A 26,876-nucleotide genomic window follows, 5' to 3' on the forward strand; every position below is an offset into this window, starting at 1 on the left:
CGGCTTTCCTTGGACTTCACATTTCTTTTTTCTCCACAATCTGGTTATAAGCTCTTTGAGGCCCGGGATCATGTCTGATACTTTTATTAAAATCCGGGACAGCACCTACTGCAGAGTTGGTGGTAGATACTAGTTTGCAAAAGGGGATCGTATCCAAGTTATGAAGTAGTAAACATGAAATAAGAGTCCCATGTGGAAATGACTGTACACATGCTAGAGAAGTAGGCTTTCATGACATCATCATTCATTTTCAAAGCTTGTGTCTCCCCGGTGATTTCTCCCCTTACTCTCCCGCTGATTAACTCGGGTTCCAAGCCCCCAAGCCCCGGGCCCCAAAGACCCCGCTCGCGAACTGCCTTCCTCGCGCCGGCCAGCAGGTGGCGCTCGGCCTCCACCGGCCGGACCCCGAAGGGCCGCCCGGGCTCCGCCGCGAAAAGTCCCCTCCGAAGGGTGCCTCTTTCCCTTGACGCTGCTGCTACTCTAGGTCGTCGTCCAAAACTTGCAAACGGTCCCCCGCTCCCAGTGACAGTGCAGCTGTCGAAAGGCCCCGCCCCGGCCACACAGCTTCCCCCGCAAAGCCAGGGAGCCCGTGCACGAGACCCTCCGCCCGGGTCAGATCCCCTCGCCATCCGAGCCGACCCCACGAGGGTCACCGAGGCTGGGGGCGACCCGGGGCTGGCGTCTGCGCAGTCCCCCCGCCTCCCCGCCCAGAGGAAAGGACGGGGGTGGGCAGCGACCTGTCCTCCCTCCTCCCGCCCTTGCCCCACCCGGGTCCAGCCCCACGCAGGGTGGCCTGTCGTGCAGGGCGCCGGAGGGGCTGACGACAGGTCAGGCGACAGGCCTGAAGGGAGGCGTGGGTCGGGTGACCGGCTGCGCCCAGGTGCCACAGCCAGAGCCTGCTTCCCTGGGGGTATGATTATCAACAACAACGACGGCCCGGGTACTGTGCCCGGATCAAAGGACGGGCCCACCTGCGGACTAGGATGAGGTCCAGGACGGGGATGATGGGCAGGGAGCGGGTGGTGTCCAGAGCTGCCCTGGCCGGCTGCAGGGCCCCAGCCCAGGAGGAAGGAGGCTCCAGGGCCGGGACCGCTGCCGAGGATGCGGGAACGTGGCAGGGTTCGAGCTGAGATCCCCAGGCTGCCTCTCCCCCCATCCTCCACCCCTACCCCGCGCTCACCGCTCACTGGTGATGGATTCCGTGTCAGGGCCGGAAACACCGCAGCCGCCAGGTCAGACTCGGTGGCGCCACCCAGCACCTGCTCGGCTGGGCCTGAGAAAGTGGCCACAGGTGAGACACCTATCCTCGCCCGCCTGTCCTCCAGCGTCCTTCTCCAGTTCCGGTCCTCCCCGGACCGGGCTTCCAGAACCTCCCCCGCTCCCCTCACACCCCTGCGGGAGTGTCTTCCAATTTGAGAATATAAATATACGTACACATATGAATTTTAAACACGTATCTATACTAACTATATACTTCAAAGCCGGGTCCAAAGGTTGCCACGTGAGGGCTGCGGGGGAAACAGCCGGCTGATACTCCGCTCTCCGTCCTCGCCCGGGCAGTCCGGCGGCGCAGTCAAGGGTGAAGGGCGGTTTAATAGCCACCTGTCTTGGAACGTGGGCCCCGTCCTTCTCGGCACAGGGGCAGCACGCAGAGGCTGGCGCTCAGGGCCGGTTACAGCGGAATTCCCGGGGCAAAGGGTCATAAGGAGGAGAGAGGGGCACTGAGGGTTTTTTTTTGCCCTTCCTCTAAATCTTAAAATCATGTTCTGAACTGTATGGAGGCTTTTGTCTTCTGATTCACAGCAGTTTCATTTACTCCAGAAGTGTCTTGACATCTCCAGACAGGTAGGCCTCCAGAGTCCACATTTATTTGAATGGTCTAAACTCTCAGGAGTTACCACCACAGCAATTCCTTGGTTTGAAACCCAACCCCAAAGCATAGAACCAATTTTTCCTTGACGGACTAAGAGAAACTTCTGGGTTTATAGACTTCCCAGCCCCTGTCAGCTCTCCTAAAAAGCAGCAGCAGCCCTTTGCCCCTAAGCGATAGCCCTGACCACACATCCGATAAGGCATTTCTCAGCACACAGGTTCCAACACTTAGGGGGTGACAGAAGGGATGAAGGAGGAGGGGTTAAATAAAATGGCGCGATAGAGACAGAAAGAGAATCTTAAAAATCATTCAGATTCAGGTATTGACTTCAGACATGTTTATTATAATCTTATACAGTCTACATAAATTTGAACTTGTATTTATTTGGGTTCAGTTATATAACATAGCATAATAAAAATCAAAGCACTGGTCCTCTGAAATAAAGCAGGCAATCACCATTCAATAAACACACTTGATTTATTTTGTATAAAAGGGTTAAGTTTACAACTAAACTTTTATAAAAAGTTTAGCATGAATAAGTACATCATTACACTTTGTATGCAGAAATATACATTTCTGCCACTGTACAAGAAAACTCTAATTAAAGAGTTCACAAGGTTTCACTCAATATATATATAATTATATATAAATATATACACAGCATTCAGTAGGCTTGCGTCAAAAAGGTAATTTCTGACCGAAAGACTTCATTTAAGTAACTGAATACTGGATCCTTCTGGGTCACGCTCCACCTTTGAAAAAAGGCAAAGTCTGCTTAAATTGGGCAATTCCTTGTGATTTTAACGTTGTCGCTCCCCATGGTGGGAATAGTATATAAAGAAAACCTTCCAGCTGCAGAAAGGGCATTTAAAAGTCTTTTTCATAAATAACTAATACCACAGTCCATGTCAGAAAACACCCTGGGGAAGTTGATCATTCTTAGTTTTCCTTCCATTTTTAAAAAAAGGTCCCTTTGACTTGTCCTCCTTGGGAAAGGGTTGAAAAGTGAGTTCAGCGCCTTAAAAGAGCCTGTGGGGTTGTTGTTGTTATTGTGCAAAGGAGACAAAAAGTCAGCGCCTGCAAAAGACTGGGAGAGAAGGGGGTGTTAGGAGATTTCAACCTAAGGGCAGAGGCGGCAGACTGGTGCCAGGAGGAAGCCGCAGTCTGAACACTTAACCAAACACTCAAACATTGGGCAAACCCCGGCGTCCAGATGTAACACACACACTCGGCCTGGACAGCGCAAATTCAACATTAAAAATAGCAGAGACTCGGGGGAAAAGCTTCCCAACGCCATCTCCTATTTGGATCTCCAACGGCAGTGCTCACAGGCGCCAGTCTGCTTCTTGTAACAATTATTTGATTGAAAACAGCCCTTTCGTTAACAGATAGGGAAGTCGGAATCCCACATCACAGGGTCTGAAGCACAGGGCAGCAATGCTCGGGTTAGCTGAATCCCAGCGGGCCGCAGTTTTTGGGAAGGAGGATCCCTATGGAATTTGCGGCGATAAGATTAATTATATGGAGGTTAGTACCTCATAGTACCAGAGCGATAGCAGAAAACAGCCGGAGTATGTTACATGCCCACAGAAGCCAGTACACATTTGTCTCCACCACCTTCAGAGTAAGTTACTGGCATCACTTTTTTTTATTTTTTAAGGAAAATGTCGTGGGATTTTGAGTAGCAGGAGCTAGAGGCCCCTTCATGTCTAGAGTACGTGTAAACAATGTACTACGTGTAATACAACGAAGTACACATTCATTTACCAAGCCAAAAATTTTACAGATACCCAAGTACACACGCGCGCGCGCGAACACACACTCCAAGCGCCAGTTCAACGCGAGGCACAAGCAAACACTCACCATTTATTCAGCCACAGAGCGCTTTGCTGTCATTTGACATTAACTCAGAAGGGAATTCAGAAGCCTGCGAGAAAGGAGATAAGAGGCACAACGTTAGACAATCTTAAGGAAAAAGGGCCTTTTTTAAAACAGCTTTTTTTTAAACAGCAAGTTCCATTAAATACGTTAATGCTACATTCAGACTCAAAGACAGATGCATTAACAGGTCAGAACTTACCAGTAATTTCACGCACGACTCAATCTACACCATATTTGTAAATAATAATAATAAAGTTATTAGCTCATCTGTAAATCACCGACTACGGCCGTCCGTCTGGACAATGGCTCTGCCAGGGGCAGCCCAGGCATCGCTGGGGGTGCGCGGCAGCGAGCGGGGCATCGGGAGCAGGTCTTACCTGAAAGGACAGGATGCTGATGTCCGTGTTTAGGGTGGTGAGCGGCGTCCTGGACGCCTGGCTCTGCCCGGGCCGCTGGTGGTGCAGGCTGACAATAGTGGGGTGCGAGTCCAGGGCGATCTGCAGGTCCAAGATGTAGTCGATGACGTGCTGCAGGATTTCCATCTTGCTCACCTTCTTGTTCTGGGGGATGCTGGGCACCAGCTCCTTGAGCTTGGAGTAGCAGTCGTTCATGTTATACAGTAGGCTCATCGGGTCGTCCACCGGGGTTTTGCTCCGGGAGATGCCCAGGCTGTGGTCCGAAAGGCTGTTTTTCCTAACGGACCTCACTGGACTGAAGGCTTTCATGCTGATCGCGGGGAATGAGAGACCGGGAGGAGGGAGCGGGCTGCCCCGGGGCTCAGTCCGCCGCCGCCGCCGCCGCCGCCGCCGCCGCCGCCGCCGCCGCCGCGCCGCCTGCGGATCTACCTGCCCTCGGCACCGGGCTCGGCTCAGAATGAAGCTGAGAGCCCGGCCCGGCGGCTTTTATTAGGGCTCGCCGGGGCAACACGATCCGGCTTCCCTGCGTCCCCATTGGTGGAAGGCAGCGTGTCCATCAGGCCTGGCGGGCTCCCTCATTGGCGGGCGCAGGCGCGAGGCGAACCCTCGGTCCTTCCGCGTTCGCAGCCAATCCCCGCGGGGTGGGCGGGGCGAGCGCGAGCCCAGCTCGGGTGGTAAATAGAGTACAGTAAGCGCCGGGCCGGAGGGGAGCGGAGGGGAGAGGAGGGGCGCGGAGGGGCGCGCAGGGGCGCGGAGGGGAGCACAGGGGGAGGGGGAGGACAGGGGAGGAGAGGAGCGGAGAAAAGGGAGAAGGCGGTCGCGGACAGGGTGGGGGAGGGGGAGACGGAGACCCCGGGAATCTAAATGTGCATCTTATTTCTACTCCCAATGGCTAGGCAGGACCCTCCCTTTAAGGTGTCCCCCGACGAAGCCTCTACACCTCGGAGCTTTCAGCATCCCTAAAATCACAGCGACACAGGCTAGGTCTGCACAGCAGAGGGAAAGTCACCACCGTTCCCTGCGCCTCACGGAATGTCATCAAGATAGAAAGCATTTCTGAAGAAAGTGAAAACGCAAATAAGTTTGCCATCGACAAGTGACTTCTGTAGCGTGAGTTCGGTCTCATAAGATAAGGAAAAGCTTTGTAAAAAACAAAACCAAAACCAAAAACACCCACGCGCGCATTCAGCGACAGGTTTAGTGTGGGATCGTGCAACCCGGAGCAACGCAGGAGGCATTATTGTAAACTCTGTAAAATGAGTACTTATCGGAAACCATGCTGATCGCTAAGGAGCTCTGAGAGGCAAGACTCTGGGTTCCTTTTCTGTAACTGGGAAGGCTATTATAATGATCCTAGTAATCGGAAATCATTAGGAAAACTTGTATACTGAAGCTGTATTTATATTCGCTGCCCTTGAGAGGCTGCCGATCTGTGTTCTGCAATGTAGGTGGCAAAGTAAGGTGATTAATTATGCACAGATCGTGATTTCTGGTGTCACATTCCAGCGCCTGCTGTATTTTTAAATTTTTGTATAGGTAGGTGGCCCCAGCCATTGGTCGCTATCTTCACACTTTTTAAGAAAAAAAAAATCTGTCAGGTACCAGGTTGGGAATCTTTTCAGCACTAGGACTGGAGGCAGCTTCAGTTTGTGTCTCCCCCGCCCTTTTTTTTCCTAGACATATTTTAAGACCTCATTCCTGCGGTCTAAATAAAAAGTTTGCAGTTATTTACTCAAATCCTTTTCAATAAATTCACACATAATTCTAGCTTAAGACTACAGTAAATGTGTGTTTTGAAATCATATTTCTCTAGAATATGCTAGAAAATCTGAGAAAAGATTATATTGGTAAGTTTACTTTTTTGTCTCAATCTCCATCCATCTCCTCTGCATTTAAGAAAGAGGAAGAGGGCAGAACTGGAGAAAAAGCAAAGCTTAATAATGGGGACACAGTATTTTTTCCTTCAGTGAATGATTAATTCCTCGCCGGTGAGCCAGCTGGTCTGGTCTGGGACACCAATTGCAGCCATGTGCCTGCCCCACAGCTTCTCTTTAGGGAGGGAGAGTTGGTGGCGCTAGGGTGGATGTCACTTTCAGAAAATCCAGCCACTTCAGTTTGGAGCGTGGAGATGGTGGTTTCCTGACCAGCAGAGAAATCTGCTCAGGGCCTGGCCGGGCAAAGGCTGCCTGCGACTCTGTTCCTGACAGTATTCGATTAACAACCTCTTCTCTGATATTAAGTCTGGAAATGATTTCATACCCGAGTCCCCGACAGTTCGAGCCTTTTGATGTACTTTGTGTGCATGTGTTTCTGTCACATACGTGCCACAGTGGAACAGATTTTGTTTTGACACTATTTTGGTTCATGATGTTATACTTTGACTATTTTACGATAATAGCCAACGTAAACAAACATCTTTGGGATTCTCAAATTATTACTTGTGATTCTTGGACATTGCAGCTCTGAGATACTGACGCGTTCCTAGCTTTTTCCAAGGACACCGTATGTTAACATCCGTGCCAGCCTCATTATCCCTACAGTCAGGCTCTGGGCTGGTTCCTAATGAGCGTTGTGCAGGATTACTTTACACACTTGCAAAGCTGATTGAGGCACTGCCTTCTCCCATGATCATTTTTGTACCCTGATGCAGTAAAATGGCTAAATATGGTTAAAGTTTTCTGGTGTTTCTTTCTTTAGCGGCCATGTCAGAGTCCAGTCAGCCTGACTGTGTTGAATTCGATTCGATTGGCACGCTACCCAGTTCTACATTCATTTAAAGATCATTTTAAGGGGATTATGAGGCTGTATAAGTCAATGATTAAAAAAAAAAAAAGGCTTGAGTTACTAGTATGTCTGTCTCAGCAAGCCCAATACGAAATTACCTTTAAAATTATGCTTTCATCGGGAAAACGGTGTTGGAGCATTTTCGGGGTGGGTTACAAGGCATTGAAAAATCTGTCAATTGGTGTCTCAGTGGGTTTGCATTTGAGGACTCTTAAAGCTGCAGAAAGGGCCCTGGATTTGCTGGATCCGTGGGTGGTGGGACGATGTGAATGGCTTCCGGTGGGGGGGTGGAGATGCAATTTCCCCCCCTACACACACACCCACTTAAAGCCACACGCCTGCCCTGAAAGTTGCCCTAACCTGGTTCCAGGGCTCACTCCCTCGGTCTCCACCCCGGGCTCGGCCGCTGGCTCCCAGCGCGTCCAGCCCCTCTGTGCGATCAGAAGCAGCTCCGGGCCGGGCGCACCGGGCCGGCTGGGCCGCCTTTGCAATCCCCGCGTGATGCAACTGGGGGCGGGAGGAGCCTGCGGGGGGCCGGGGGGGGGCGGTCTCAAGGTCCTCCCCGCACATCTGGCACAATTGGGAGCGCTCGCCTTTCTTTCCCCCGGTTTTGTTCTCACAGCTGTGTCCATTCCGCCCGTGACCCCCCGAGTGATCCCTGACAGGTGATGAATTGGCAGCGGCGGCGGCGGCGGCGGCAGCGCGAGGGCCAGGCCGCGGCGGGGCCGGAGCCGGAGCCCCGGAGCAGACTCTCTGGCGCCAGGCGCGTGACGCCGCCCATTCACGCCGCCCTGCAGCCTTGTCCTCGCGGCGCCGCTCAGGCGGCTGCCATGGCAACCGCGCCGTCACTCAGCGCGCGCGCCCAGCTGATCAATGCCTGCGAGGCCCGGCCGTCCCAGGCTCGCCCCGGCCGGGCCGCCCGGCCCGCGAGCACCTGCAGCCGCTGCACGTCTTAAGTTTCGAGCGATTTGGGGGAAGGAAGGACGACCGAGAAGAAAAGAAAAGGGGGGTTGGGGAGAGAAGAAAAAAAAAGCCGGGAGAGGGAGAAGAAAGAAATCTTCCTTGTGCAGAAGGAGGCGTAATGTGGCCTAGAGGTTGCCAAAGCAAAAAAAGGGTTCGCTTTATTTTATTTGTTTTTGCAACCGAGGCGTTCAGGGTGGGGCTGGCGCGAGGGCTAGGGCGGCTGGGGAGAAGGTGACTGTCTTAGTGGATGTCGAGATTTATTTGTTCCTTTGGATCCTCGCGGGGATGACTTTGATGCTGGACTACCCAAAATACCTTTGAAGGACCCCTCAGCCCCGCACCCCTACTGTCCCCTGCCTTCCTCCTCGGAACCCTTGGAGGTTGCGCTAAAAACCCTCAGATTTTTCCAGAACGGCCCCCCACCCCGCCCCCCGGGAGGCGGGAGGATGTGCAGCCTGGTCCCGAGGCTCCCAGCCTCTGAGCGCAGCGGACCCGCGTCTGCGTCCTCATTACCACTACAAAGACGGGCAGGCTTAGCCCCTTCCCAGTGCTGCGTTTTCAACTGAGAACATCAAGAGGCCAGAAAGTTCCAAGTCAGCCCGCGGACGCAGACGCCTCCTCGGTCCCGGCTTTATCTCTAGGGAAAGTTCCATTTTAAGAACCAGATGCCAACATTCCCGGACAGTTTATGGCATCCGGATCCCTCAAGGGTGCGCATCTGCAGTTTAGAGTGTTAGCAGCAATTATTTATCGTCTGTCCCGGAGAGGAGTTCCTGAACATGAATGTCCTCTGCTGGCCCCGAAACCGCGGGGGTGGGCCAGTGCTGTTCCCGATCCTGTTATCTGGTTTAGCGGAGTTTGTTGTGGTTTTCGAGGAAACAGCATCTGGATTACATAAGGATTCAAGTTTTTGCTTTACTTGTTTATTTAATACCTTGGCAAGAGGGAGCCCTTACCCTGAAACCAGATAACCGAATTTGGGTTTAAAACAGCCTTAGATGAGGGGCAACGAGAGGGGAAGAAAATGAGCAAAACCACAAAAAGCAAACAAGGGGATGTTTATTTTTCTCCCTTTGGGTAGTTTGGAAGACCTGCCTAACCTCTTCTCGTTCTTGTCGCACACAGCTAATAAATTGCACTAACAAAGCGCTTCAGCTACTACAATGGCTTAGCGGTCATTCCTCCCCCGCGCCGCCGCCATCCCCATCCCGGCCCTAATTCCTTCTAGGATTCGCGCGCGGTCCTGTTTGCCCAGAGATCTCAAGAGCACCAGGAAAAACGCCTTGCTAAAGCCAATTGCTTTCAACCGTCTGATCTCCTTCTAGGGAGATCACCTTTCAGCCCCGTTCAAAGAAAGCAAAGTTTGGAAAGTTTGGCGGAGGGGCCGATTTAACTACCAGCACGGCAAATATTTAGTTACAAATGCTGTGAAGTGCCCCGATTTGTGGGCGCGCTTGGCTTTCACAAAGGATTTTCCTGTGGCTTTTGTTCCGGTCACCAAATTAAAAAAGAAAATTAACTTGAGCGAGAGATAAGGTCTTGCAAAACAATCCCGGGCCGCCCGCGAGCTGGCGGGCGCGGGGCTGGCGTCGCCGAGTCTGCGCCGCCCCGGGGCGCGCGTCGCGGGGTCCGGCCCCCGCGGGGAGCCCGGGTCACCGCGGGGACCCCGGGTCGCCGCTCACCGTGCTCCCCCAGCCTGGGACGCGGCGCCCGGGCCGCCGCGGCTGCCCACCGGCGTCCGTGGGAATCCGCAGCAGCCCTCTCGGGCCAGCGACAAGGGCGGGCTTGTCCGGAATCAGGCTGCATCTTAATATTATAAGGCGGCACCAAAAGTAAAACCCGAGGCCCGGCTTGCGAGTCCCTAACAAAAAACACATTGTGCGCTTTTTTTTCCTTCTTTCCCCTTTTTGGCCGAAGCCACATTTGCGCGCCGGCCGCGATGCCGAGCGCCAAGTCCATGACTTCAGAGGGGAGGAACCCACCCGCCCCGCACCGCGTGCGCGCCCGGCCCCGGCGGCCGCCTCGCCGCGCCCCGCCGCCCTGTCCCGCGGACAGGTCAGGGGCTCAGGCCGGGGCTGGGGCGCGCTCGGCGGACACGCGTCCTGCGCCCGCGGTGCTTCGGCCACTGCCCTTTCACGACCCGAGAGGCCGCCGATGGGGCACTGGTGGCACCCAGGAGGCGCCAGTACGGGTACTTCTGATCACTGGCCGCTCAAGCCGGCTGGTGGAGAGAATTTGTTTTTCAAGTAGTGGCACACCTCTCCACGCCCTCACCCTCACCATCCCCACGTCTCTGAGGCTTTCACTCCCAGAGTCTACCCTCCCACTTGCCTAAAAATGACAATTTACAATATCCCTTCTCCCCAGCTGGAAACAGCACAAGGGTTCTGCAAGCCCCTTGATGCCTGTCACATGTCACTGCTACCCCTGTCTGCGGGAGGTGACAGGACCTAGGGCTGCATTTTCAGGGAGGTGAGTGCCGGGGACCCAGCCAGCAGGGGGGACCTGCTAGGGCTGGAGCAGTCCCTGGGCACCCATCCTCAGCTCAGCCAGGATCATGCTGTCTTCCCGGCACCACTGATGCCGGGGCCGTCATATGTTTCAGTGCCGGGGCTGCCCATCAGCTGGACCCTGGAGGAAAGGCCGGTGGGATTAAGTGGTACATTTTATCTTAACCGTCTCTGCCTTTCCCGGAGTCTTTGTGAAGAGCATAGAGACCTCATATTTCAAAGAAAAAAGGGCAACGTGATGGCCCTCTTTAAAGAAGGGGAGGTTGGGACTTCCCTGGTGGCGCAGTGGTTAAGAATCCGCCTGCCAATGCAGGGGACACGGGTTCGAGCCCTGGTCTGGGAAGATCCCACATGCCGCGGAGCAACCAAGCTAGCTCAGCCAAGTAGCTCAATTACTGAGTCCGTGAGCCACAACTACTGAACCTGTGTGCTGCAACTACTGAAGCCTGTGCGCCTAGAGCCCGTGCTCCGCAACAAGAGAAGCCACCGCGATAAGAAGCCCACACACCGCAACAAAGAGTAGCCCCCTGCTCGCTGCAACTAGAGAAAGCCCGTGTGCAGCAACGAAGACCCAACGCAGCCAAAAATAAAAATAAATAAATTTTAAAAAATAATAAAAAATAAAAAGTGAAAAACACAGATGAAATTAAATTTAATGAAAAAATTTAGAAAAAGATAAAGAAGGGGAGGTTAATCATTCACATTGGGTAAGAATAATCATTTACAGGCCCATCTTAGCTCACTTGTTTTACTCTTCAACTTGACCCCATCAGTTAGGAAAGGCAGATGCTGTCCTCGTTTGACAGAGGAAGAAACTGAAGCACAGAAGAATAACAGATCCGTCTGTGAGCCCACACTCCCTAGAACAGTACCCTGTGATGATCCAGAGGTGTGTGACCTTGACCCCAGGTGAGATATTGATTACTTTTTTACCTGAAAATTTGTTCCAGTCTTGCCGGGAATTTATAAAACACTTTGTTCTCACCTTCCTCAGAAGTTAACACTGAGTGACTGAGCCTGATTCTTCATTAACAAAAGTTCAACTCAGACCTGAGGACTTTACACCTTAGTGTATGTAACAATCACCTTTACAAGCAGAGTCCTGCAGCCCATCTCTAGAAATTCTGATTAATTGGGTTTGGTGAGTAGCCCAGGAAACAGCCTGAGGAGACACTGATGCAGGTGGTGCAGGCACCACACTTCAGGTAAGCAACTGGCCTCTTAAATCAATCCTGCAGTTGGTGTGGTTTGCCTATGGGTGAGAACAAGCCATCTTGGACCTATTGAGGACCCATACATTTGTTTTTAGAAAACCCAAGAGGACAAGGGAAGTTTATTATACTTACCCCCATTTTTATGTTCTCCCGTGTTCGTTCTTCCTTCCTGATGTTCCAGTATTCTTTCTTTTGTCATTTCCTTTCTTTTTCAAGGGCATCCTTTAGACATTCTTTAAGGGTAGGTCTGCTGATGACCAGTTGTCTTAGTTTTCCTACATCTGAGAAGGTCTTGTGATCCTCTCGATTCCTGGAGAACGTTTTTGCTGGATCTAAACTTCTGGGGTAGAGTTCTTTCAGCATTTGACATGTTGTGCCACTTCCTTCTGGCTTCCATGGTTTCTGATGAGAAATCTGCTGTTTTTCAAGTTGCTTTTTCCTCTGTAGATAAGGTGTTATTTCTCCTTGCTCTTTTTATGTTCGGTTTTCAGAAATTTGTCCATGATGTATCTTGGCATGACTTGCTTTCTTTTTCCAGTTTGAGGGTCTCTCAGCTTCTTGACCCTGTAGGTTTAAGTCTTTTGCCAAATTAGGAAATTTTTCAGCCATTATTTCTTCACATACTTTTTCAACCTCTCCCTCTTTCTCCTCTCCTGGGGCCCTGATGACAAGAATGTTAGGATCTTTTTGCTATAGTCCCACAGGTCTATGAGGCCATGTCTGTTTTGTTTTTTTTTTTTTTCTTTTGTCTACTCTCTCTCTCTGTTGTTCAAATTGGGTAATTTCTATTTTTCTATCTTCAAGTTCAGTGATTCTTTTCTCTGTCCTCTCCATTTTGCTTTTGAACCCATCCAGTGCATTGTTTGCTTTGGCTATTGTATTTTTTAGTTCTAAAGTTTCCATTTGGTTCTTCTCTGTATCTTCCACGTCTTTACTGAGATTTTCAATTTTTTCCTTTTTTGGAGCATATTCATAATTGCTTCTTGAAAGACTTTGATGGCTGTTGTAAAACCCTTATTAGTTAATTCCAGCATCATGTCAACTCAGTGTTGGCACTTGTGGTCTTTTCTCATTCAAGTTGAGCTTTTCCCAGTTCTTGGTATGAAGAATGATTTTTGTTTGAACCCTAGACTTTTTGGGTGTTAGGAGACTCTGGATCTTACTTACATCTTCTGTTAGAGCAGGTCTCTGCTGACACTACCCTGGCTGGCAGGGGAAGAGATGCCTCCTCCTGTACCTACACTCTGGGGGCTGAAGACCTCTTACCTCTGGAAGGGAGTGAACGCCCCAGTTTTTCATTCAGCCTGCTCTGAGACCACCCTGTGGGGGGTGGAAACAGTGCCAGGTTACTGCTGGGTGAGGGTGAAAGTCCAGGCTCACACGTGATCTCTGTTAACACTGTTGAGGGGGCTCATGGCTGACTAGCAGGGCGGCTTCCTCTGCTCCCCACCCCACCATCTGTAACACCACCCTATTGTAGAGGGAGGCTGAGATGGGGGTGCCTCATGACAGCAGGGTGAGGGTGGAAATGTAGGCTCTCCACTTGGCCTTTGCTGATGGGGGTGGAGTTGGTGCCCCAGTTGTATGTGTGGTGCTTGTTTAGAGTAGTATAGTTATTGTCTAGACATTTTCTGTCTTGCCAGGCTGCCTCGTTCCTGGTCCGTTGCTTGAGAGGGCAGGCTTTTCTTGTTTTCTTTCTTGTCCGTGTCCATTGGTGTTTCTGGGTGCCTGCTTCCCCAGCAGGATGGTCCAGGATATAAGAGCACGTGGTCCAGGATAAGCACGTGGTCCAGGATATAAGAGGCACAAAGAAGACCCAGGGAAAACACCGCCATGTCCTTCCTTGGGCCCCACAGTCACCAGCCGGTCTGCCTTCTCTCCACCTCTCAGGGTCTGCTGATGACTGTTTTCTGTCTGGTGTCTAGAGTTTTTAGCTCTCCTTGGCGGGAGGAACAGGGAGAAGTACATCTACTTCATCTTATCTGGAACTAGAAGTTCCTATATGTTGATCATTAAAAAAAATAGGAAACATGGAGGAGTGGTATCTGTTTAAAGAAAACGATTCACATTTCTTTATTGTTTGCATTTGCAAAGTACTTTGCCGTGTACCGTATTTCATCAAGTCATGGATTTTAAAAATACAGTTTACCTGTTGTTTTATCAGGCCCAGCCTGGCCCTGACAGCAGGTGTGTAGAGGCATCATTAAGCCTGATGGCTGTAGAATCCCTGGCCTAGACGAGTATTGTCCTCACCCTTGGCTGCGGGGGTTGCTTGGAATTCTTTTAGACTGAGTCTAATTCATTCCACTAGCACCGTTTGGGTCCTGGCTAGCTAGGGGAGCTGGAGGGGTCGTTCCCCTTCCCGCGGCAGGGGTCTTACTCGTGTGGCTAGTGCCACTGCCTGCTCCTCCTCTGTCATTACTCCTGGGCGGGTCCAGCTCCGTGGGCGTGTCACCTGGACACCTAGCTCAGAGGGGCCCCATGCTTGCGGTTTGATGCTCTGCAGGTGTTATCCTGAGATTCTTTTTTTAAAAAATTAATTAATTAATTTTTGGCTACGTTGTGTTGTCGTTGCTGTGTGCGGGCTTTCTCTAGTCGTGGCGAGCGGGGGCTACTCTTTGTTGCGGTGCGTGGGCTTCTCATTGCAGTGGCTTCTCTTGTTGCGGAGCACAGGCTCTAGGCACGCGGGCTTCCATAACTGTGGCATGCGGGCTCAGTAGTTGTGGCGTGGGGGCTCTAGAGCACAGCCTCAGCAGTTGTGGTGCATGGGCTTAGTTGCTCCGTGGCATGTGGGATCTTCCCAGACCAGGGCTCGAACCTGTGTCCCCTGCATTGGCAGGTGGATTCTTAACCACTGCACCACCAGGGAAGTCCCTGAGATTCTTAATAATTTTAATCTTTCGGTTGTGTTTTGTAAGTGACATCTGTTGGGACAGTGGATCGTGTACTGGAAGCTGGCAGCCTGGACCATATGTGGTCCCACCTCCATGCTTCCCTGGGTTCTTCCACCTGCTCCCTGCCCCTGGCTGGTCCACCACTGCTCTTCTGTCCCCCATGCGGGCCTAGGACGGGGGGCAGGAAAGGTCAGAGTGGGTGAGCGCACCCCGCATGCTGAGTTGAAGGCCAGGGCTCTGGGCACCTGTGTCTTTATTTGCCTAAGTATCCTTGTGACCAAGAGGGTATGCCTTTAAATCACAAATTAAAAACACCATGACATGGGCTTCCCTGGTGGCACAGTGGTTGAGAATCCGCCTGCCAATGCAGGGGACACGGATTCGAGCCCTGGTCTGGGAAGATCCCACATGCCGCGGAGCAACTAGGCCCGTGAGCCACAACTACTGAGCCTGCGCGTCTGGAGCCTGTGCTCCGCAACGGGAGAGGCCGTGACAGTGAGAGGCCCGCCCATCGCGAAGAAGTGTGGCCCCCGCTTGTCCCAACTAGAGAAAGCCCTGGCACAGAAACGAAGACCCAACATAGCCAAAAATAAATAAATAAATTAAAAAAACAAAACAAAACAGATAGCTGTTGCATGTTGGAAAGATCTTTATTTAATATAAATAAACACAGATTTTGTATGTGGTATTTAAAAAACAAACAAACAAACACCATGACAGGTAGAGAGAGACTGTGGAAGAAAGGAAGAATCCTTTTTTCTGCTTTTTGAATGGGGGGGGCCCTGCATTTTCACTTCACAGTGGGCCCTGAAATTTATGTATCTTGCGCTTCACCTTGGCCTACAGGTCTCTGATAGCTTTTGAGGTCACTACTCTCAAAAGATGCCCCCTGATGAACCATGCTTCCCAGAATTCACGCTGCATGTCTTCCTTCCCAGACTGGACCTGGGCAGGCCCCATGAACCCAACAGATTGCAGTGGACGTGGTGCTGTGTGATTTCCCAGGTTAGGGTCAAAGAAGCCTTTTAGTTTCCATTTTGGTTTCTTGGCTTTTCTCTTACAATCACCATGGAAGAAATCCAGGCCTCTTGGATTCCACCATGCTGTGAGGAAGTCCAAGCTCACTGCATGAAGAGGCCACACAGAAAGAGCTACGGGAGGGAGGGGCCAGCCCCAGCCCTCTAGCCATCCCAGTTAAGCACTTGACTGTGAGTTAAGGAGACAACTTGGATGTCCAGCCTAGAAAGGCCTTAAGGTGACCTCACTCCAATCACTAACTGACCACATTCACCTGAGAGCCTTTGAATCCAAGCGATAAGATTGTGAGAGAAGAAACTATGGTCTGGAGCCACTAAACTTTGATGTAGTTTGTTACACTGATGACTAAATGGCCACCAAAAGAGAAATTACAGATGGCGGGGGGATGATTGGTGAATCAGAGTTTCGAAGTATAATCTTACACGTGCGTTGCAGTTGTAATCACGGATAACTTACTTCAGCTTTTTTCTTCCTGAAAGTTTTACAACAACAAATGATTTATAGTGCACAAAATAAACGTTATCTCCACGTCCAACAAAAATGCCTTAATTAAAAAAAAATGCATGGTTTTATTTGACATAGTGGTGTCTCATATATACTCAGGTACATAGTGTGGGTCTATTTTTAACCAATCAGAATCCCTACTGACTTTCCCCTAAGGTATAAAATTTATACCCATGTGTGGTGAACCCAAACCAAGCAGGAAGAATGGCCTGACTGGCTCCGGGCCCTGGAGAGGATGGGAAAGCTGAGCGGGGGAAGAAGTGGCCACCTGTGGACCCCTCAGCTTCCCTGGTGAGGCGGTAAGAGCGTCTGGTGCCTCTGGACGTTCCAGAAACCGCATCTTAGAAACATTTCCTCACTTCTCAGCATCAAGATTTTAAGGTGATTTTGGCATTTTTCTTTACATGTCATGATTTTGAGTGTGGAGCCATCAGGCTTCCTGGTTGGGGCAGGCTCTTTATCCATTGTCTTCCCGATTTGACTTCCAGGGACCCCTGGGACACCGTTTTCCCCGAGGAAGACCCTGCTGGGGCGAGGACTCGACGCTTGAGTACCGGGAAGCGGGCTGGGAGCCCCCAGGCTGTGGCTCTCGGCAGCTGCTAGAAAGCCGAGGTCCGTCTTCCCGCGACGCCGTTCCTGGTCCTGAGACAGGGGTCGGGAGTGTGCTGGTGCAGCTCCAGTTCCTGACGTCCTGCTCTGAAGTCCTGAGCCCCGCTTCCCCAGAGAGGAGGAAACCCAGAAGAGCAAAACGCTTACCAGAAAGTGTTTAGGTTCTGTGGCTGCTGCTGTCGTTGTGTTTGGAAGAGGGGCTGGCGGGGCGCAGAGAGGGCAAGAGGCGGCAGCTGCCGCCACCTACCGCGCCTGAGCCTGAGCCGGTGGCCTTGAGGGCAGCTGCGACCTCACCCTTCATTTCCCTTTGCCCCGTGGGCATCTCTCCCCGGTCGCCGCTGCCCTCGGTGAGTCACCGTGAGCCCCGCTGACTCCTGCACCTGCATGAAGAGGCTCACATCACATGGGGGGCTGGGAGGGAGCATTTCAACTCTGACCCTTACTTCTCAGAGTGAGAGAGCCGGCCTCCGGTCCAGGGGGGCAGAGCCGGCCTCCGGTCCAGACCCACTGAGGCAGAACTTGCAGGGAACCAGAGCCACTGGTGACTCTGCACAGTGAGGCCTGCAGCCAGCGCCAGTGACGCCCCCCCCCCCCCCCCCGGGGCTCTGCAAGGAGCCAGGAGCGCAGGTGTGTGAGCTCTCCCGCTTTTGACTTTAGAATAGCATCTTTGCAGAGCAACTCCTAGCATGCGAACCACAGGGCGGACTTAACAGCACTGCCCTCTCTGACTCTCACGTTGACCAGCAGGGCAGGCACTGTGCTTCCCGTTTTGCAGAGGAAGCACGGGGCGCAGAGGTGAGCCGGGCTGCGGGGCCGGGTGTCAGGTGGGGTCAGGCCTGAATCCCAAGGCCCCCATCCAGTCTCTGTCCCACGGGGAGTGGGAGCGCCTGCGGACGGGGAGGGAGCGGGCGTGTGCGTGGGAAGCAGGCCTGGGACGTGCTGGGCACTGCGGTGCGGCCGTGAGTCCCACGTCACAGACGCGGGCCGGGGCCGGGCTGGGGGTGGGGGTCCCCTGACTGAGACCACAGAGCCTGGGAATTGCGGGGCTGGGACTCCCACCCCCCAGGCCCTCGTCCCCGCGTGGCGGGGGGCATCCCGCAGCCCCCCTCACTCCAGCGCAAGCCTGGCACAAGCCCTTTCACGGCCTGGTCTCCCTAAACCCCCGCAAGACCCTCCGGGTCAGGCCACAGCGCTCTCCTGCCTCACCTGCCGGGAGGCTGCCCTGTCACCCATCCTGTCAGAACAGCCAGGAGGCGGGAGCCAGAATCTGGACACTGGCCTGTCTGACGTCAAAGTCTCATCTCTGTCCTGAGTTACTTCCTAAGGCTTTCTAAAAGTGTATCGAATCCATTTAATTATCTTCCGGAGGAATGCTTGCTTTAAAAAAGGAAACATTGACAATGGGTATTTTACAAGAGTTCGAAACATAACATTTCGAAATAAAATATTCTGCACCATCCTCACCGTGCCTTAGGGTCCCCTTATGGGCTGGTGATTGCCGATAGGAACAGAAGCCCGTGCCGCTGTGAGTGGGGTTTGAAGGACTGATGCTGAGGATGGAACGTCCCTGAGTGCGGGCGGTCCTCGGAGCAGCATACCCCGTGGGCAGCGCCCGAGCCCTTGGAGTGAGCCTGCCTTGGGCCCCAGTACCGAGGCCACGGCCGGAAGTGTGTGATGCCGGGGAAGTGCAGGACGGACGGGTTGGGAGGGGAGATGCAGAAATCTAGGATTGGTGTCTCCCCGGGAGGGATTGTCATTGGGAAGCCCAGTAAAGGGGGTTACTCCATTACATGCACGGCACACTGCATTTTCACGTGATTATGCCTGGAACAGGAAACATGTAGGAAGCTGTTTTCATAGTTTTCTTTATTAACGTTTACATGAGTTAAGGAGCATGCAAACAGATCTGGCAAAAACATGTCAGCAGTAAAACAACAAAGCTGGTTTTAAAGAGGGAAGTCACTGGCTTGTGAGTAATCATATCTTACCTCAGCTGGAAAAGGAGACAGGTTTTCCAAGCTCAGACATGCAGCCAGTGTGAATGGTGGCACAGAGGAAATAGAGCTCAAAGGCAGGTACCCTTCCATCCACTCATCCATCCATCCACCCACCCATCCACCCTTCCATCTATCCATCCATCCATCCGTCCGTCCAGTATTTACTGAACACCTACTGTGTACCAGGCACTCTTCTAGGAAATTAGGAATCATCAGTGAACAAAACAGACGAAAATTCTGACCACCAGGATGCTACATTCTAGACGGGAGAGACAAAGAAACGAAATTGGTGAGTAAATCACAGAGGTTATTACAAGATGGTGAAGACTGGCAATAAAGCAGGGATGGACATGAGCAGTGCCAGCAGCAGGGTGCAAGAGTAACGGTTTTGAATCGGGTGGTCCTGGAAGGCTGCATGGAGAAGGTGACATTGGATGAGAGACAAAGAAAGCAGTCTCCCTGCTTACATGGCTAGAACCTGAGTACAGTGAAGGAGGAGAAGGCCGGGTACTCGTTCAGCCTGCACAAGGGTGTGTACCCGATCCCAGCAACAACCCAAGAGGAGCTTTAGGGGCTCTGTTTTAGCGTGAGTCAGAAGCTGAGACTTAGAGAGGCTAAGTAACAAGTCTAAGGTCGCAGAGCCACTGAGTGTCAGGATTAGGGAGTAAAAACAGGGATGATGGACACACTGTATCTGCATCTTTCAGTCAAGTTTGGGAGAAATAGTGAGGAAAGTTTTTCTCAGGTGGAACAGAGTAACAAAAGCCCATAGGCAACATTTTCATGTCTGCTCAGAAATTGAGGGTCATCTAAGCAGTGGTGGGACTTTGCTGTTTTGTTCTTGTAAGCAGAGCCAGGGAAAACCCAAGTGGAATGATCTGGAAGCTTCTGGAATATATGGGTTTATAGACTCCCACCTTTACCTATCCCATAAGAATTTGAGGGTAGGGTGAGGAATAGGGCTGAGCCCTTTACATTTTTTCACAAGATTCCTGGGCAATCCTGGGATCATGTTTTAAGATATACTCCTGGGACCCCCAGCTTCTTAGCAGAGGTGGAACGATGACTACGGAACCTGCATTTTAGATAAGATGATTCTTATGGCCATAAGGTGATTAGAAGTGGCCATTTTATCATCCCATGAAGGGTCTGACTTTTGGGGGCACTGAAGGAACTGTAGGAAATAACCACCCACATTTACCCATGTTCCATTTAAAAACACAATTATTCAGAGTCGAAATCAATTAGTTCAGTGACTTTTGAATGTCCACCACACGATATTGGAGAGGACAAATTAAAAACAAACAAACAAATGTAAGCAATCTTTTTGTGTTTTGCTAGTGATCAAGTTCTGCTTTTCAGGTTTTTATTTAACACTATTTCTGTCTACAAGTGTCTTTAGTCCTGGTCATCTGGCTCCATCTCAGCTATTCTCCTCTGTAGGCATAGTTCTAGAAATCCAACGTTTACAGGACTTTGCTGTTTGGTGAGAGCCGCGGTGCTTCAGCCGCTTGTGGAACCTTGGCCTGACTCTTCCCCCTCCGCCGTCCACGCCCACACCCCCGTCCCTCCGAAGAGGGCCAGCCAGGGCCCCGTGTTTGCCCCAGCTGGTTTGGATGCCCTGCCCCCGGGGATTTCTCGGGGCAAGTGACTCAGCGTGACTCAGCAACCTGGCTTTTTAGGGGAGCCAAAATATTCTGCCACACGGCCAGCATATGGTAAACACTCACACTGCTTAGCAAAATCATTGTAAATGAAACACACCAGGGAAAAAGAAAAAGGCCCAGATTTCCTCACACCCAAACTGGAGAGATCCATCAAGGATGCAGAGGACAAGTTGAGGAAGCATCTTCCCCCTGGGCCCCAAGTGCAGAGCTGTTGCCCTGAAGGTGGGCGGGGGAGGAAGAAGCAGTAACACCTGAGTTTCCATGTGGAGAGGGGTCCCATGGTAGTGTCTCCTCCTGGCTTGAAAAAGAAAACAGCCGGCCACGAAGGAAGCAGCACAAATGGTTTGACGCAACTGCCACCATGGCGGTATCAGCTTTATTTACTGGGGGGAAAGGTACCCTTTATTCCAAATTTTTAAGCTTAGTGAATCTTTAGCTTCTTTTCGTTCCTTTTTCTTTCTTAGTGGCGTGAAAGCACAGCTCTTTAAAAAGGCCATCGCAGCCGCTGACACTTGGCATTCTCTACAAATGGGATTTTGATGCTGTGAATCCTGCCAAGAGGGACCTTCTGGCATCCCTCCTTGGAAAGCCAGTGCGAGCTCTCGGACTGTTTCCCCTCGGCATTTCTAGGGTCATTGTGTTAAGCCTTCGGCTAAAGAACAGACTCTTTGAAGCAGCTGGTTTGGGCCGGCCTCCTCGTCCTGGGATGGTTTCTCGGTATTTGGTGCTCACGTGACAGAGAACATACACTGGATTCCTCGCCTTTTAGAGTCCGTTGTTTTCTTCATCTGAAGTAGCTTGTTATGCTTTAGAAAGATTTTGCTTTTTAGGTCATAAAGTGGAGCTTGAAGACTGGAAGAGGGTTTTTTGTGTGTGTGCGTGTGTTTTGTTTTGTTTTAATGTCTTGACTCTGTGTTGAATGTTTGAAGTTTCTGAGAGCAAGAGATGAGAACCCGAGGTTGGCTTGGAGAGGTTTTGCAGGATGTCCAGCTGGTCCTAAGGGGGTGGCATTGAAGGGTCAGCCTTGGGCTCAGGGTTAAGCCCTGATCAGATGGGTCAGGTGGCTTTCAGGCAGGCGTCCCCTCTCCCGCTGACCTGTTCTGGTTCTTTGAACGGCACCTAATGCCCTTGTAATGTTCCCAGAGAATAAGCTCCCCGGGAGCAGGGCCTGGTTCATCCTTTGCACCCCTGTACTCCAATACCTACAACAGTGCGTGGCACAGGCCATGAGAAGGGATGGAGGAAGATGCATTTGAAATGTTGGCTGCAATGAAAAATTCTCTAAGGGGAAAGCGGGGAGGGATAAATCAGGAGTTTGAGATGAACAGGTATACACTACTATATATAAAATAGGTAACCAACAAGTACCTACTGTATAGCACAGGGAACTATACTCAACATTTTGTAATAACCTACAAGGGAAAAGAATCTGAAAAAGAATATACACTACACATACATACATATGTATATATCTACATACATATATATACACACATACATACATATAGTATAACTGAATCACTTTGTTGTACACCTGAAACTAACACAACATTGTAAATCAACTATACTTCAATTTAAAAAAAAAGACAAATTCTCTACATCAAAGTCCATTCACTGATGCTTATTTTAAAACAAGAGATCAATGTCTCCAGTCGCCCCCAAATCAGTGGGAAAGGGGCAATGAGAAGGCCCTCGTGTATGTACTGAAAAATGTTTGCTGAGCAAGGAGCCCAGGGAGAAGAAGAGCTGTAGAACACGGGGCCGACACGGAAGTACAGGAAGGACATCCACAGCGAGGCACAGACCGTGTAACCATTTACGAATGGATTTTGACCGTCAGGGAATGCTACCAAAAGTTTTTTTGATCCTGTCGGGATCAAGAGAAAACCAGTAATTGATTGCTTTTTAAAAAAGCGTGACACTCACATGGTCTGAGTTTCGTTTTGTTGTTTAATTTTTAACTGACAGTACCTCCTTTCAGTTTGCTTCTGGAAAGAAAATTGTAGTTAGAGGTGACCTGCTGTTTACCAGAGTATAGGGAAGATAGCACGGGACTTCTCAAAGATGTCCCAGTTTTTCTTCCACAGTACTGGTTTTTTCCCACGTGAAGCCCTTTGGAAACTGAAGTAAATGCCAGCTCTGATTTCTCACGTCCACCCCGCCCCACTACGGACTGGATGTTTGTGTCCCCCCCAGAGTCATATGTTGAAGCCCTAACCCCAGTGTGATGGTGTTTGAAGGTGGCCCTTCGGGAGGTGGTCAGGCTTAGACGAGGGAGGGGCCACCATGATGGGATGAGTGTCCGTATGAGAGGAGACGCCAGGGGGCCTGCCGCCCCTTCCCCGTGTGTGGAGCTGGCTGCAGCCCTGCGGAGGGCGGAGGGCTCTCCCCAGACACTGACTCTGCCAAGGTCATGATCTTGGACTTCCGGCCTCCAGAACTGTGAGAAATAAGTGTCTGTCATTTAAGCCACCCAGGCTGTGGTACGTTGTGGTAGCAGCCTGAGCTACCCACCCCTTCAACTCAATCCTGGGTCCCCGGCCCCCTGGCCCCGGCCCCTCGGAGGGCTGCTCCCTCTGGGAAGTCACAGCTGCCCAGGGTCCAGGTCCAAGCATCAGTCCTCCCCTCTGACCCCTCCCAGCCGCCCCTGCCTTCTGGGTTATGTCCAGACTCTGACTGTCCCGAAGGTCCGGCGGGTCGTGCCCTGGCCCACTGTCCAGCCTGAGCTCCTGCCTGACCTGCTTGCTGCTCTCCGGGACACGGGGTTCTCTCCTGTGCTAGGTGCGGGTGCCTGCGTCAGTCCCCCTCTCTGGGGCTCCCTTCATCCCCTCCCTTTCGTGGCCTGGCCCTTCTTTGTCCCTCAGTCTCAAGTGTCACTTTCCCCAAATCTTCCCTGGCCCACCTGGACCCCCTCCCCTGGAGCCTCACCCTCAGAGCCCCCTGCCCTGGGCTGGGCTGCTTCCCGGCCGAGTCCTATAAGCTCTTCAGCAGAGGGACTGCGGTGGCCGTGGCCCTGGCAGGGAGCTTTCATCACAGACCCGGCGGGTGGAGCCATGTCCAGGGGCCAGAACTGTCCCCGTCTCATTGGGGCGCTAGGGCAGCGGCTCAAAGTGTGGCCCTTGACATGGGCCCACTGGGAGCATCAGGGATGCAAATTCTCCGACCTCACCCCAGACCCATGAATCAGAAGCCCTGGGGAGAGGGCAGAGGTCAGTGCCGACAAGCCCCCCCGGGGGGATTCTGATGCTCGCCAAGTATGAGAGTCCCTGGGCCAGGGAGGGAATGTATGAGGTGAGGATACCTTGCAGCTCCTCTGGCAGCCTCCCCTGTCCCCTGTGCACTCAGGTTTCAACATAAGCATCCAAAGCCACCAGAGGGGGACCCCTGTGTCCTGAAGGCACACTCAGAGGATATAGTTTGTCACCCATAGCTTAAAACCAAGTGTTAACAAACCCACGGGAGACCAGGGGAAGAAAGGGGGCCGAGTGTCCATCAGTGGGTCCGGCTAAAGGCTCATCAGCTACTGCCTTGGGCCCCTGGGCTGCTAGCCAAGCACACCTGCCTGGATTGGGAGGGGGTGGTAATGGGCATCGGGTTGGGGAAGCAGAGGAGCCAGAAGTGCCGGGTGAAAGTCCAAGACTGGAGCAGTGGACGCTGCCTGGAATCCCGGGGGCGGAGCTTGTTTCTTATCAGGCCTGGACGTGTAATTTGTTGTGTTCGTGGGCTCGTAAAATGTAATTGCCGAAAAGGGAGCCTGAAGGCCACTTTGTGCTGTTTTTAAAGTTGCAGTTGAGAACAGAGGCCTCAGCCACTCCCTTCTCCCTGTGTCCTCAGCAGACGTCAGTGCCGGGAGCAGGGATGCTCTCAGAGCCGGCAGGGGAGGGCGGCCTCTCACCCGGCACAGCGTGGTCCCCAAGGCTGACTGCCCCGTTCCCTTCCCTTGTCCCCTAGGCTGCTGGGGGCTGAGGGAAACGGGTGTGGGGAGTCATCAGAGTGGTTATGCCACCTCCAATAAGTCCACCCCAATCGCTGGAGGCTTTCTAAGAATGGGGGATACGCAGCTTCTTTTATTCTTTGGTTTTAACCCAATTCTTGGGCAAAGGGGAGATGCGCACTCAGTGTCCACTCAATCCAGCATTTGTCATATGCTGAGAAATAAAAACGGGGCGGGCCCCAGCCCCTGCCCTCCTCCAGAGGTCACAGGCAGGGCCGCCCGGGGGACAGATGCACATCGCAGAGCCCCCTCCCCCAACGCAGGTTTCCAAGCAGTGGTGCCAGGACTGGGGTCACCGTATAACTCATTCTCCGAAGCAGGACGTTTGTCAGAGGAGCCGTGGACGCCAGCATAGCAGGCGTGAACCCTGACCGTCCTGGGCAAGCGAGCGGCAGGGTCACCTAACTCAGAACTGGTTGAGGGCAGTTATGAGGGATTGCCACTGTCGTGTTGCAACCAAGCAAAAACACAACGCAAAATTGCTGTAAAACGTCTCCGGGCTGACCAGTATCTACATGCAGCAGAAAGGTGATATCCGCGGCCCCGTGGTTAAGGGTGAGTGGAATTTGACATAAATGACAGTTTGGCACAGAAGGTGGCAGTTGGCTACAGAAGGACACAGCGGGTATCCGGTTACGAGTTTTGGAGAGCTCCTGGTCTCCTCCCAGCCAGCCTATTCTATACAAATGAGACCAGAGCCATTTTCTCCCAGCAAAACTGGGACCCCGCCACTCCCCTGCTCCAAGCCTCTCACAGCTGCCCACGGTTGACAGAAAGAAGCAGAACTTCTGCATCCAGGGCTTCCTCTGTGGGTCCCCCGTCCTGGAAGCACAGGCCTCTGCCCAGCTGGCCTCCGTGCTTTCTCACCCCTGCGCCTCTGCTCACAGGCCCTGCGATGCCTCTTCCCCACGGTTTCCTGGGAGGTCTTTACAGCCCATTGCCTAATCACCGCTTCAGGAAGGCCTTCCTGGTCGCTCTCAGGCGGGTGCAGGTCCCTCTACTGCCCTCACACCTGGCCACGCTCTGTTCTGTGTCAGACCTTGAGGGGAGGGCTCTCAAATGCCCCACTGCACGGAAGTGCCACCTCGGAGATCAACTGAATTTAAAAAAAAAATATTTGTTTATTTGGCTGGATCTTTAGTTGCGGCATGCACGTGGGATCTAGTTTCCCGACCAGGGATCAAACCCAGCCCCCCGGCATTGGGAGCGCGGAAACTTAGCCACTGGACCGCCAGGGAAGTCCCTCAGCTGCCTTTTCTTACTCATCTCTTGTCCTCCGCAGTGACTGTCACCGAGCAGACGATTCTCAGAAGGCTGCTGAGTCGGTTGCTTTCGTCTGCCCGCAGATCTTGAGGAAAGGAGATCCTTCTCCTCCGCCTGGTGCCACCTCCAGCATCTTCCAGGGACACGACGCATCAGCGTGAGGGAATCTCAGAGTCGGCGGGATCCCAGGGATGGCCTGTCCACCTTGGGCGAAGTGACCGCTCAAGGGCACACGCATGGCCCTCGTGTCCGTCCCGGGGCCGGGGAATCTCATCCGCGGCGCACAGCACGCTCCCCGTCATAAACGGTGAGCAGGGGATGGAAGGAACCTGCTCAATTCTCTTCTTCAGCTGCCACGAGAGGAGTTTCTCAGACTCTCACATTCGGTGGACCCCCCCCAGGGGACAGAAGACCCAGCCCTTCAAGGCAGCAGCTCCATGGGCCGCCCACCGCCTCCCTCTTCAGCTCGATCCCCTGGCCTGGTCCCTGGGTCCCTGCATCCAACGTTCAGTCACTCACAACCGTCCCTGCTCCCCGAACAGGCCGGGGCGGGCCACCCTGGTGCTTGTCAGCTTTCCGCAGAGCCCCGTGCCCCCTCCCCAGGATAGCCTGCAAGATCTCTCATTTGAGACTTGCCTCTGCAAAGCCTTTTTGTGGCCCAGCCCTCCAGTTAGAAGAGGGCTGTGCCTCCCTCAAGGTCGCATCCTACCTGGGGTAGATTGCCCCCGAAGCTGAAACAAGCAGGGTGAGGGTTTGGCACGTGGCTTTTGCTAATTCTGCCTCGCCAGGGCACTGCCAGCTTCTTCGGGATCTGCTTGGTACTTCTTGCTCCATGTGCCCAGCACCTTGCACCTGCCAAGCACCTAGAAGTCCTCAATTAATGTTCATGGAGTGAATGAATTTATTTTTTTCTCAGCAGATAAGACAATGGATGAAAGACGCATAACCAGTTCACAGGTATCCATGACATCGGGAGAAAGTAAAGGACATGGATGTATATACTGAAGTCAGAGCTTGACTGCCTTATTTCATTAAGTTAATTTAACTTAATTGACACACCTTCTACCTCTAGAAGGTTCTACATCGGGCTTGAGAAAGTCAGCACTCAGCCACCAGGTTTGCTGGCTAAATGGTGCATTTGGACAATAGGAGGTCTGAGTGGGGGTCCACGCAGCCACTTGCACACGTGATGCACAAAAAGCAGGGAGAGAAAAGTGCAAACATCCGTTAGCGCCTTGTTGCTTTAATTAACTGACTTTCTAAGCCTGA

At 52.3% G+C, this 26,876-nt stretch overlaps 1 protein-coding gene and 2 long non-coding RNA genes across 3 annotated transcripts; 2 read left to right on the plus strand and 1 right to left on the minus strand.

Annotated features, from left to right (window-relative positions):
• Window positions 1-2,195: 2,195 nt before the first annotated feature.
• ID2 (inhibitor of DNA binding 2) lies at window positions 2,196-4,561 on the minus strand. The gene is made up of 3 exons (XM_059943157.1): window positions 4,132-4,561; window positions 3,737-3,800; window positions 2,196-2,960 (listed from the first exon to the last, which is right to left on the minus strand). Exons 1-2 carry the CDS (start codon window positions 4,477-4,479, stop codon window positions 3,744-3,746), a joined length of 405 nt encoding a protein of 134 aa, XP_059799140.1. The 5' UTR covers window positions 4,480-4,561; the 3' UTR covers window positions 2,196-2,960; window positions 3,737-3,743.
• A 234-nt stretch (window positions 4,562-4,795) lies between these two features.
• LOC132377123 (uncharacterized) lies at window positions 4,796-6,837 on the plus strand. The gene is made up of 2 exons (XR_009506537.1): window positions 4,796-4,858; window positions 5,067-6,837. It is a non-coding gene; the product is annotated as an uncharacterized LOC132377123 (long non-coding RNA).
• A 1,084-nt stretch (window positions 6,838-7,921) lies between these two features.
• Window positions 7,922-18,149, plus strand: LOC132377124 (uncharacterized). Its single transcript, XR_009506538.1, has 5 exons — window positions 7,922-8,068; window positions 11,201-11,336; window positions 11,422-11,632; window positions 16,234-16,458; window positions 16,566-18,149. It is a non-coding gene; the product is annotated as an uncharacterized LOC132377124 (long non-coding RNA).
• The last annotated feature ends 8,727 nt before the right edge of the window (window positions 18,150-26,876 follow it).

This window comes from Balaenoptera ricei, chromosome 13, assembly GCF_028023285.1.
Source record: "Balaenoptera ricei isolate mBalRic1 chromosome 13, mBalRic1.hap2, whole genome shotgun sequence".
In the NCBI taxonomy this organism is placed as follows: Eukaryota; Metazoa; Chordata; class Mammalia; order Artiodactyla; family Balaenopteridae; genus Balaenoptera; species Balaenoptera ricei.

Bases quoted from the DNA above. Each gene is read 5' to 3' on its own strand.
- ID2 (XM_059943157.1), bottom strand. From the start codon at position 4,479: ATGAAAGCCTTCAGTCCAGTGAGGTCCGTTAGGAAAAACAGCCTTTCG. The intron at 3,801-4,131 runs GTAAGACCTGCT...CCTTTCTCGCAG, and splicing joins TCAGCATCCTGTCCTTTCAG to GCTTCTGAATTCCCTTCTGA.